At 34.7% G+C, this 12,728-nt stretch overlaps 1 protein-coding gene across 1 annotated transcript; it reads left to right on the forward strand.

Annotated features, from left to right (window-relative positions):
* The first annotated feature begins 251 nt into the window (after positions 1-251).
* Positions 252-1,497, forward strand: bisc (TM2 domain-containing protein 1 biscotti). Its single transcript, XM_090410132.1, has one exon. The coding sequence runs from the start codon at positions 380-382 to the stop codon at positions 983-985; it is 606 nt and encodes a 201-aa protein (XP_090266258.1). The 5' UTR covers positions 252-379; the 3' UTR covers positions 986-1,497.
* Positions 1,498-12,728: the final 11,231 nt, after the last annotated feature.

Raw genomic sequence — 12,728 nt, forward strand, 5'->3', positions numbered from 1 at the left:
TCTGTAAGTTATCTTCAGAATTTGTAATTATTATTTGGTCGTCGGCAAAAAGGAAAGTGTTTAAGTTTACTGTTGGAGAACGTTTAATACCTTGATTGTAATTTTTGTTCCATTTTATTATGAATCTTAGCTCTATTTTGTATAATTAAAAAAAATAATAATACAGACTTTGCGAGCAATTTTTGAGGATGCCATTGCGCCATCTACGCAAAAACATTAGAAGCATGTCGCGCGTGTCTGTTCTGCAGCTGATTGTAATGTTATTGAGATATTGTAGTATCATAAATCTTAAAAGAATGAACTGCGTTTGTGTCATGTAATTAATGATAGATAACGATGCACTGCGGGTCGTGTGGAAATTTTGTCTGTATGGTATGAAATGGAAAATTTTAGGAGTAAGCTGAAGAATTACTTGCCTTCTGTGAATAGTCATGCCCTCCTTATGTTCAAAACATTGTTATGTGCATTATTGATAGCCTGTAACTTTGAAAATGTGTTAACATCTTTTGAAGCTAACTGTTCCAAGTTACTTATGGGACAGTTCGTTTGTTCTGATCCAGAAATTGATTCCGTTACGCAACAGCCTAAAGGATGTTCAAAACAGAACAAGGCAAAAGTAAACTGTACTACGGCGGACGGAATTATATGCTTACCTGGTACTGGAATAAATGAAACAATGTTTTCTATGGAAATTCCATGTCAATATACAAATGGATATTCGTTTGAAACAGCTCTCCTACTCTCAATTTTTCTAGGAATGTTTGGAGTTGACAGGTTTTATCTTGGATACCCGGCAATTGGATTGGTAAAGTTATGTACTTTAGGTTTTATGTTTCTTGGTCAATTGGTGGACATTATTTTAATAGCTTTGCAGATTGTTGGACCTGCAGATGGTTCTCACTATGTTATAAATTATTTTGGACCAAGACTAATATACCTCAGAGCAGACAATAATACATATGTTGTTCCGCAAGATGATTGGTGATATTAAGCATTTCGATTAGATTTTATATATTGTTTGTGAACATTTATTACTCAAAAATAAATAAATAAATAATAAAATAAATAAATAAAAATTTTATGTATAATTGGTGCGAATAACCGGGCATTAAGAGATTGGCATTAACACATGGAAATCCAGCATTGTTTCTAAGTTTTGTTAAATTCTTAATTCTAGTTTTTAGAAATTATGTAGCGGATTTTAAATTGTAGGTATCGTGTTCATTTTAACAGATGATTTATGAAATTAGAGTATCAAATGCTGTGGATAATCTATGATTATAGTTATGTAAATAATCCAAAACTTTCATGTGTTGGGCCATGAAGAAGTTTTGTTATTTAAATATGTGCCATAATTTTTAGAGAAAAATGAATAAATTATCTGGTCAGTATAGCATTTTTAGGTTCATAAATATAATGAACTATTCAATTAGTAAGGATCTTAATTAGAAATTCAAATTTTCTTATTAAAAATGGACTATATATATTTGTTCCTCAGTTTTTGTATTGCTTTTTCCCTCCTATTAAGCATTAACTGTTGTCAGTATGCATTATACATATATATAAAGTACATTAGTTCATTACCTGATTCTTGAAAATAAACATCTTGATTAATTTGATTAACCCTTAACTTCAAAATAATGACCATTGCTTTTTTATTTTTAATTTGGGAACACTCCTTGCAGAATTCTATTTTGTAAAACAAAGATAGATCAGTGATGAAGCCTAACAAAACTTCATCAAAGATGAAGTTTGTTAGGCTTGAGGTTGTAGTCCAAATGCATATTTAGAGGTGTAGAGAATGTGAATGAATGGTTGAAGTCAGTTCACTAGAAAAGTGCCCACATGCATATAGAAAAGACATAAGAGTAGCAATAGCAGACTGTAAACTGAAGATAAATTCTTTAATAAGACACATTTTTAATGAGAAAAACAGGACTACTTTTGTCTGATTCCTTTTACATATCAATCAATAAATGTTGTTGCAAAAAATTATATGGACACATGAGGTTTCACAAACCTCAACTTGACACTAAATGTTGATAAACAGATATAGGTCTTTGTCTTTGGACCTATTTCTACCAAAATGACAGTCAGTTTGTGTAGTGAAGTTAGTTGTATTGATCTCTCTTCAAATTAGAATCAGCTGAACTGATTTTCAACTAATAACACCAACATTTTAAGATCATTCAAGCCATATAACACTACCCTTTTTAAGTTGTAATATTTTCATTTTTTTAATAACATTCAGTGCATCTTGTTTACAAATAATTAATCAAAATCATCCAGAGACTAAAAATATAGAACATATAAAAAAAGTTAACTAATCTGTTTCCAAATGTTCATCTGTATTAACTTGATATTGCATAAATGTAATTCCATAAGCAAAAAGAAATAGATATTGGTGTTTTAATCTTCCTGGCAAAAATAATCAAAAAAATTATTTATAGTGTTGAGGTATAAAATAGCCATTGTGCAATATTTGCTGTTGTTTATTTTAAGTTTTCTTTCTAATTAATTGGTTAAAATACAAATATTGAACTAATAATTGTCCTTTTTTTCATTTTATTTTTATTAAAAAAAAGATGAGCCACATTGAGCTTAGGTAGAGGTAACTGAGTTACCAGTGAGGCATTATAATACATAATTATAACAAAGATACATGAAACATATGACAACTGCTAGCATGAATTAGTATGAAATAGTGTGCATAATTGGCTTAAACTTTTGGGAAACAGTTACTTGTGACGGCAGTTTATTATGTACTATCAAGAGAAATTTTCTTCATGCAGTAGTAGCTTCTAATGTTGGTTTATTACATTCTTACAAGCATTGATAAATTTTAATTTTGGCCAGAATATAGCAAATGACAGCAAATTTTTGTTAATATTGTTAATAGCAGACTATTAACAATAATGATCCCCCCCCCTCTCTCCCAGTGTTGTAATTAATTTATCTTCTTGGTTTGCTTTCATCTCCAGATTGAAGATGCATGATTATGCTTATGAATTTTTGTTCATCTCCAAGGTTTCTAGTTTATTATTAACAAATCTTCTTGTCATTGACACATTGTATATTTCACTCAGCAAAATGTCTATCATATTGAGCCTTTATCTCATTCACACTCTTAGCTACTCACAGCATGCTCCAACAGTGCATTCTTCATCCAGCACCTTTCATGTAAACAGTTTCCAGGGATGGATCCCTTTCATTCTTCCCCTTTTGCCCTCTTTTCTTATTATTATTGTGACACCTCCAAGGAGTCCAAAGACTCATCGAGGGAGGGTACCTACTCTACAACTCTCCATCTCCACCACTCAGTCCACCAACGCCATTTACTGGCCACCACCAGTAGTATTTTCATAGACAATCACAAACATCCATACCTTCAGTGGGATTCAAACCTGCAGCCTTTTGGCTGGAGAGTGGATACGCTAACCACTCGGCCAACTCAACTGGCAAATTATTGTGATGGTTTGTCCTGTCTGTCCAAAATACTGGATCCCACATTAACAGGGGATGCTGTAGACACTTGGAAAAGAGAGAAGATCCTGGAAGTCCTTAATTTGTCTAAGAAAAGTGGACATTTTGTCCAATGGTATGTATATGTTCCGATTTTGTGTTTTTCATAAGTGAGTCCAGTTTATCTGTTATACTTTTATTAAATATAGGGAAGGGATATAAAGTGTATTCATAGTCTGTTTGAATGGGTGTGGGGATTATTTTCAATGGGTTGGCAAGGTTTGTTTGTTGTTACCATTCTGTTCAAAACGTGTAAGTAGAGCCTGTTGTTCTAGGTACAATGCAGGTCCTGAGGATAAATTTTTTTCTTCCCCTGAAGGCTAAAGTTTTGAAAATCCTAAATTTTTTGGACAGGGTGAATACATACATGCCACTTCATGTCTTTTTACAGACAGGATAAACCACTATAATAAGATGTATAATCCCTCTGTATTAATCCTATAAAATTTCCTCATAATCCTAAGTATTTCTATCATATCCCCCTTTTCCTGTCTATCCACTAAACTTGCAATTTATATTTTCTCAACTATTCCTCATAATCATTATTTCAGAGTCCTTATATGGTCTCAGTTACTCATCTCTGAATCCTCATAGGAACCTGTGACTAGATTTGGCCATCTTCTTATCATAGCTTCTTTGTAACTTGTGCCCTTTGAACTTCAAGGTCTCTGTTCATAATCTGCTTCAGTTCCCAAATCACATCATCTCATGAAGCATAATACCACTAATACAATACCTGACCTTTGCTCTAGAGTGCGGCTCCTTGCACTTTGCATTGAAGGGTGTTGCACTTATTAAAACGGCAACTGTGCCCATCCACTAAAATATTACTGAACAAGATAAGCGGTTTAAATGACGCTAATTACTTTCCTTTTCTGGGATACTGCATCCTTCCCATCTCCATATACAACTTACTGGTAATTTTCAGCTAACCAGACTCCTCTCTAACTGCTAGATGACTAACTGTTATCTAACTGCTAACTAACCTAACAGCTGTCTGTCATACCTTTGCAAAATCCAAAAATATCACCATATACAAGTCTCGCATACCTATCAAATTTGTCCCTTTTTCATAAAATGTAATTTGTAATAAAATGTAAAGCAAGACATATCCATTGAAAATGCATGCTGACTGTCATAAGGAAAATCCTATTTCTATTAATACTACATTCCATTCCTTACCTTTCTCAACAATACTGTAATTCCCTCCCTTTCTCATCCATCCCTTAGGATGAGTTGAGTCCCTTAATGAGGGATTTACAATGAATTAATGCAGCCGGCTCATCACTCTTCTACTGCATCCCTTAAAGACAAGTATTCATGGCTGTAGATCCATGTGTGTTTATGGGGCCAGTTTGCCTGTTCTGAGGGATGAAAAAAAAAAAAAAAACTCTACCTCCATATGAGACTAGCTAATTCACCTTTAGTCGAAAGAGACCAGATAAAGGTTCTTTATGTCATGGACAGGAATCAAACTCCAGTCTTTCTGACCAAAGGGCTTCATCTATACCAAATGAGCTACAGAGGCTCATACTGTCATTCTAATCTAATCCTGTGGCCTCCTCTTTAAGAGGGTTGCAGATGATGAACAGTCCGCTTCCATGCCTCTACCTCTTTCTTCTGTAAGATTCTTGCCCGTCCAATCTTTGATGTTGTCTTTCCATTGCAGTTGGGGTCTTCCTCTCTTTCCCTCCACCATCCCCTGCAATACTATTCTGGGAAGCTCTCCAGAAGAACCCCCTCATCAAATGTCCTGCAAACACTATTTTTCTTCTTTGGATACTAGCCATATAGTCTCTTTTCATGTTGAATCTTTTAAGAACCTCTTTATTGCTCACTCTTTCAGTCCAGCTGATGCGATCCATTTTTCTCAAGCACCACATTTAAAATGCATTCAATCAGTCGCTCATCTCCTTATTGATTGTCCAGGACTCGCATCCATACATCCCCACACTCCAGATTATTGTCTTAAGCATTCTTACTTTCAACTGTTTGTTCAGATTTCTGTTTCCTAATATGTGGTATATTTGGAAAAATGCTGCTTTTGCTTTTTTAATTCTGTTCTTAATTTCATAATTAGATCTATTGTCTTCTGTTATCCAACTCCCAAGGTATTCAAAACTTTTTACATTTTCTATTCTTTGTCTGTTCCAAGTGATTTCCATCCCATCATTTCCTTTCCTTGAAATCTTCATCACTTTTGTCTTCTGAATGTTTATTTTCATTTTATATCTGTAATTTCCAACCCTGTTCAGTCTGTTCAAAATTCTTTGCAAGCCTTCCTCTGTTTCACTCATAAGTACAATGTCATCTACATATCTTATTATTTATCAGGTGTCCATTTATCTTTATTCCATCCTTCAGATCTTCCAAGGCGTCCCTCATCATCGAATCGCTATAGACATTAAAAAGGAGTGGGACATCTTACACCCATGTCTCATACCCTTTCTTATAGAGATCCATTCAGTTTCCTCTCCTTCAAATCTGACCTTGGCTTCTTGAGTTTTGTATATTCTGAACAAAATTCCCATAATATTTTTATCTATTCCTATTTTATGCAAAATAGGAATAGATAAAATCATCAAATAAAACAGAGTGATTAACGTTATCAAAAGCTTTTTCATAGTCCACAAAGCATAGATATAAATCTTTATTGCACTTGATCATTCTTTCCCTAATATCCGTAGTGTTGTGATTGGTTCCCCTGTTTCTCCTGAAACCAAACTGTGCTTCATTTAATTCCCTCTCTATCATCTGTTCCATTCTTCTATATATTATGTTGATTAGGACTTTTGCAACGTGGCTAATCAAGCTGATACTTCTGTGCTTGTTGCAATCCATTGTTCCTGTAGTCTTGGGAATATCCACCTTCAGACTTCTATTAAAGATAATGGATAGAAGTTTTATTCTTTCCTTTCCCAATGCCCTCAGTAACTCTCCTTGAATATCACCCATTCCTGAACTTTCCTATCCTTTTTTCTTTTAATGGCTGCTTCGGTTTCCCATTCCTTAATTTCTGGGGCATCATCATTTTCTATCTGATCACATTCTTATTATCTTCATCTCCATAAAGTTCTTTAACATACTTCTTTCATCTTATCATTTTTTTCTAACAAAATCTTTCCTCTTTCATCCTTCAAAGCACTGCTTTTCATCCTTCTCTTCTTCCCTGAAATCAAGTTCAAGCCTTCATAGACCTTTCTCATATCCTTTGCTATATCATTTTCCTCTATTTCCTTGCAGACCTGATTGAGCCAGTCTTCCTTTGCCTTTTTAGCCAGAATTTTTACTTGTTTATTGATCTCTTTATACCTGACTTACACTTAATCATTGTTCTTATTCTTCCATTTTCTTCTTTCGTCCGTTTTTTCTATCACCTCCTCAGTAATGGCCTCATACTGTCATTACAACTGCAAATATAAAGACTAGTATGTAATTGGAAATATGTTTTAGTACCACTTTTATGCAGTGACACTAAACACAGAATAACATCCAGCATCACAGTTTTATCACCTGGCCTATTGAATCTTGTTCATTCACTTCTAGTCCCCCTTTTGCCTCTTGAGTAGTGCACAGTATCATTCATTTCGAAGTGCTGATTAAATAATTCCTCTTCAGTGATCATTTTGTTGCCATCACTTCTCATAATTATTCTTCCTTTGGCTTTCTGCTTAGTAGAACTCCCTTGGATTTGCTTTGTCTTGATTGACAAGTGTCCTCTCATGTTGTACTTTTTATTTTGTTACCCTACTTGTCACTTTACTAGTTACCACTTTATACTTCTCATTCATCTGGTGATGATTGCCTGCTGCATTGTATTTCCTTTACAAAAGTTTATTTTTTACATTGCTTTCCTTAAATTTTCTGTTCATCCATTTTGCTCCTATCTAATATATTCATCCTTTTATATATTTACATATGAACTACCATTCGCATGCTCTGCCAACTGGTTTTTCTTGCAGTTCATCATCCTAGGTCAGTACCTCATGATCACTCCTGCCAACCAGTGGCATTGTTGACATCTCATTCACAGCATCTTCTAAGATTGTAACCAAATCCAGTACTTTAAACCATCATAGTTTCCATCACATTGCCAATAGTAGTTAACTCTCAGAGATTTTAGAAATTTAGCCCTTTTACTTTTTTGCACTATTATTATTACACAGGCATCTCTTGAGTGCAAAAACTCATCATAGGAGGCTGACATGTTATTTCTACTTTCCAGTCCATATTCCCATAATTGAAATCTCCCCAATTAGGATCACCATCCTCTTTGTAACTTAACTACCCAATTTTTGTAAACATTTCATTGCATCAGTTCTCAGGCTTGTAAGATATATATATATATTCATCCTATTAGATATATATTCTTTTATTCAATCTCACACCAGTGTGCTTTCTTATATCTCATTTTTCATTTTTGCCTGTAAATCAAATTCTCTTACATTTTCATTTTTGGAAGTGAGTAACTGGGTACTTCATACAGTTGTTTGTTTTTATGTTTTTTTTTTTGTAGTATTTCACGTTAAATTTTTTCTTGATATGAATCCAATTTTGTTCTCAGTTATTCTTTCTTTTAACTTGTGGTTAGTATTTTGTCCAGGTATGTTTATTACATTATTTTTGCTTCCATTTCTTGTTTACAAAACTTTCATCACAGCTGTTACTTTTTTTACTGAAATTATTTTTTTTTTATCAGATTTGGAGTCAGAAGTATTTATTGTTACATGTATAGGGGATGTTATTAGAATAATTGCTATGTATGCCTTTCATTAAACAATATGTTGGTAACTTTTTCTTCAAGACGCTCCAAATAAATTTCCAAAGTTGTTGGCCCATTCCAGAAGCATTTTACAAACTTCCAGGTTACTACAGGATTTAAACCTATATCAATTAGAGATTGAAGATTTATATCTACTGTTTCACCATTACATGATATTTTTGAGATCTGTTATATTATACCATAATGCTTTAATTATTAATTTTTTTTGTCTAAATTTTTTTAAAATTTATTTCTCTTAAGATGATCATTTTTTCACATTGATATTTGGTTACATTTAAAATTAAACTCTGGCATACAAAATTATTTAATTTTTTTTTTTCAATAACTTAAGAATGAGACACGTTCACATTTAAAAAGGTGTCACTAAAGTATTTGCATAAGTGCATAGCCTCATAGTAACACTTCTGTGACATAGATCTGCAGTAGAAAGGCCATTATACAAGGGCTGTTCAATAAGTAATGAGACTAATTTTACTGTCGCGAAACCACTCATCACAATATTAATTTCTGTGGAATAAAGAAATGTTGCTGTCTGTATTAACAAAAGAGGTTGATAGATGGCATATATGGGCTGATGTGCCAGAGTGTCACGTGACTAAACGCAAGTTGTTGAAAGTTTATTTTTCACTTGGTTAGAGTATAATAAAATTAGTTTAATCCTTTATCCAAGTGTGAGCAAACAAAGTTTGCGCCTGAAAGTATCTTCAGGACTCAGGTAAGGTGGTACAACACCAGGGCAACTTGTTGCAAAGGTGGAGCAAGATACTAACACTCCTATCTCAGTATCTCCTATAATGCAAAACACATTTCCTTGCGGATATGTCTAATGTTATGCATTAAGGGAAGGACCACTACCCAGACTAGTTTCGACCTTTATTGAGGTCTCTTCAGTGGGAGCCAGGCCCAAGTGGAGTTAGCAGGTCATCTCTACCTATAGAGTTTCCAAATGGTATGCCACCCTTTTTTTAATAAATTACTCTGGATTTAGAGAAAGATGTTGAAAGTTTATTTTTCACTTGGTTAGAGTGTAATAAAATTAGTTTAATCCTTTATCCAAGTGTGAGCAAACAAAGTTTGCGCCTGAAAGTATCTTCAGGACTCAGGTAAGGTGGTACAACACCAGGGCAACTTGTTGCAAAGGTGGAGCAAGTACATGAAATAAATACCAGTCAGGACTAAGAAGCATTACCATTTACTGATATGCCGTGGTAATGACTTAGTGGTGATAGCACATGAAAATGGGCTGCCCACCAATTTCCAAAAAAGTCACTGTTATTTACTTCCTCTGGGAAATGAAAAGGCATTAGAGTATTTGCTAATAAAAATATGTTGGAGAATATTTAAATTTTATTCTTAGCATTATTATGTGAATAACTGATAATGTTAACTTTTTTTCTGTCACCAGTAGGATTTTTATTATTATTTACACAATTAATACACAGTCAAAACAAGATATCATTGAAACAAAAGTTTAAGTGGTAATAATAATAATAATTATTATTGTTATCTGACATATTGTGTACATGTAATGTGTTGTTTTTGAAGAAACGATCCAAATAAGAATTATCGTGATCATCCTTTCAGGGATTTAGGCTTAGTAACCTGTCCTAGTCTCATTCCATTTTTTCCTTTGGTCATCCCTGACTTCTCTGTCATCCAATTGAGTAGCATATTATTATTATTATCTGACCTCAATGGAGTCAGAGACTCATCGTGGACGATATATACTATCACACACAAAGTTCATCCAACCGTGCCTTAAATTGATTCAATGTGTCTACATTCATAACACACTCAGGCAATGCATTCCACTCACCAAACACTCTCCAAGCAAAGAACCTGCTCCAGGAATGGCCTCTTGTACTACCCCCTCCCCCTTCTCCCATTCTATGAAAAATCTCTTCCATGTCAACCAGATAACAATCCCTGACTAACATGTATGTCTCAATCATATCCTCCCCCCCTCCTATTTACGAGGCTTTGCAGTTTATATTCTCTCAATCTGTCCTCGTACTCCAAAGACCACTGACTTACCAACTTTGTGGATATTCTGTGGACCCTTTCTAACATATCCTTGTCACCATGAAAACAATAATTCATATGGGACCTGATCAAAGCCTTATATAATGGCATCATTGCCTCTGTATTTTTGCATGTCAGGGTCCTCTGCATCATTGCCATGATCTGAATGTGACCTCTTCACAACTTGTGCAGTGTTGTCCCTGAATTTCAAGTCCTTGTCCACCACCACCACCACTCCCAGATCTCTCATCTTCTCTACTTCCCTTATGCAGATGCAGTCATGCCATCTATTCAACTCCTACTGTTAGTCCATAACATCTGCTTGATTCTGCATTGCTCTCTCCAATTTTGCATCATCTTCAAACAGCTGCATATCACCAGATAAACCCATCCCAATATCATTAATATACAAACTGAACAATCGTCCCAAAACTGATCCCCGCAGCATACCACTAGCGACCTTCCTCTTTTGTGACACTGCACCCCCATATACAACTTTCTGATACCTGTCAGAAAGTTGTATATGTCAGTCACTGATCCAACTCAGAATTTTGTTATCCATTTCAATTTATTTAACAGCTTGTCATTTGGCAGTCTGAAAAGCTTTTGCATAATCTAACTATACCACTGTATATGCATCTCCATTGCCCAAGACATCTGTCATTTTGTTATAGTCATAAGTAAGTTAGTAAAACATGATCTCCCTTTAACAAACCCATGCTTCTAGCCACAGAGAATACTGCTGTTATCAACCCATTTCTGTATCCTACTTCTCACCAATTTTTCTAGTACCTTCAGTACAACTCCGGATATACAGATTGGCCTTTAATTTGTGGCCACAGCCTTATCAGAACCTTTATGCAGTGCAATAATTTTACCTTCTTTTCACTCCCTTGGAATCTCTGCTGTTGTAAGACTTTAAACCAGGTATGCCAATGCTACTACCAATTCCCTGGAATGATGTGCTTGGGAATACCTGTGCAACAGATGTAAACGTTGTCTCACCAAATTCATATCGCCTTATTGACATCAAGGTTATTTATTTTCTCAAATACTTCCTGCTCACTAACAACTAAGCCATCTTCTCCTATGTCTACATTTAAGTTTTACATGATTTTACCTTGATGAGGATGAAAAACTTAAAAATTTATCACTGAATACGTCACCAATGTCTTCTGCAGCAGTTACCATTCTACCATTTTCAATGATTATCATTATATTACCATAATCATACTTCCTTCTACTTACCACATATTTGAAAAGCCCTCTAGTTTTTTTCTTTGCCTGATTTGCTAATTTCTGATTTTACTGTATTTTGTTGTCCTTACCAAGTCACTTTTCTTTGAATACCTCAACAATGTCTTTATACTCTTCAATCGTGATAATCAGTTATCACCATTCATCTTGTACTGCTTCCAAAATGCTTTTTCTTCTAGATTTCATCCTTAAGCCCCTCATTCATCCATTTTATGCCTATCTTATTCAGCCTTTTGACTTTCAGAATACATTGATGCAGTTATGTATTTCTTTATCACTTCCCAAGCAGCATTTATTTCCTTACTGCTCAACTCCTCATTCCATGCTATAGCTCCAAGCTGTCTCCTAGGCTTGTCATGATCACCAGCCTTGTGCTTCCACATATGAGAGTGGTGTGAAAAGTTCTCTGCCTAACAATAAAAAAACGAATTTATAATTTCAAAATTATTTTTATTTTTCAACATAATCTCCCTTAAGACTAATACATTTATTCCAGTGCCATTATTGCATCCCTGTAGTGGTTCTCAGTAAGATCTGAATAAATACCCCTCTACAGTTGCAATCACCTCTTGATTTGAAGAAAAACGCTGACCAGCGAGAAAGAGATGGAAGCCAAATCTGAAGAATAGGGTGGATGTTGCAACAATTCATAGATCCCTTAATTTTGCCATTGCCAAAACACCTTTGTGGGCAGGTGCATTGTCCTGATGAAAGATGATTTTTTTTCTTCTGCAAACCAGGTCTTTTCTCATGAATATTTTTGTCTAGTCTGGTTAAAAGAACAGAATAATATTCCCCGTTATTGTTTTACCCTTTTCAGCATCCCAAAACACCGATGCCATGACCTTTCCTGCTGATGGAACCGACTTTGTCTTGTTTGGTGCTAAACAACCGGCTTCTGTCCACTGTTTTGACTGTTTGAATTCTGGTGTGTAATGGTGAATCTAAGTCTCATCCAGAAATAAATCAATGTACAAAATCAGTTTTATTCTTGTTAAAACACTCCAAGCACTGTTCAGAGATTTTCACGAGAGTGCACTTTTGATCTGCTGTGAGCAAGCGAGGCACCCACCTTGTGCAAAGCTTTTTTGTTTACAATTCTTTATGCAAAATATATCCTGCACTTTCTTTTGAAATGCCTATA

The sequence above is a fragment of the Typopeltis vanoorti genome, chromosome 20 (assembly GCF_054136105.1).
Source record: "Typopeltis vanoorti isolate ZY-2024b chromosome 20, IOZ_Tvanoo_1.0, whole genome shotgun sequence".
Lineage (NCBI taxonomy): Eukaryota > Metazoa > Arthropoda > Arachnida > Uropygi > Thelyphonidae > Typopeltis > Typopeltis vanoorti.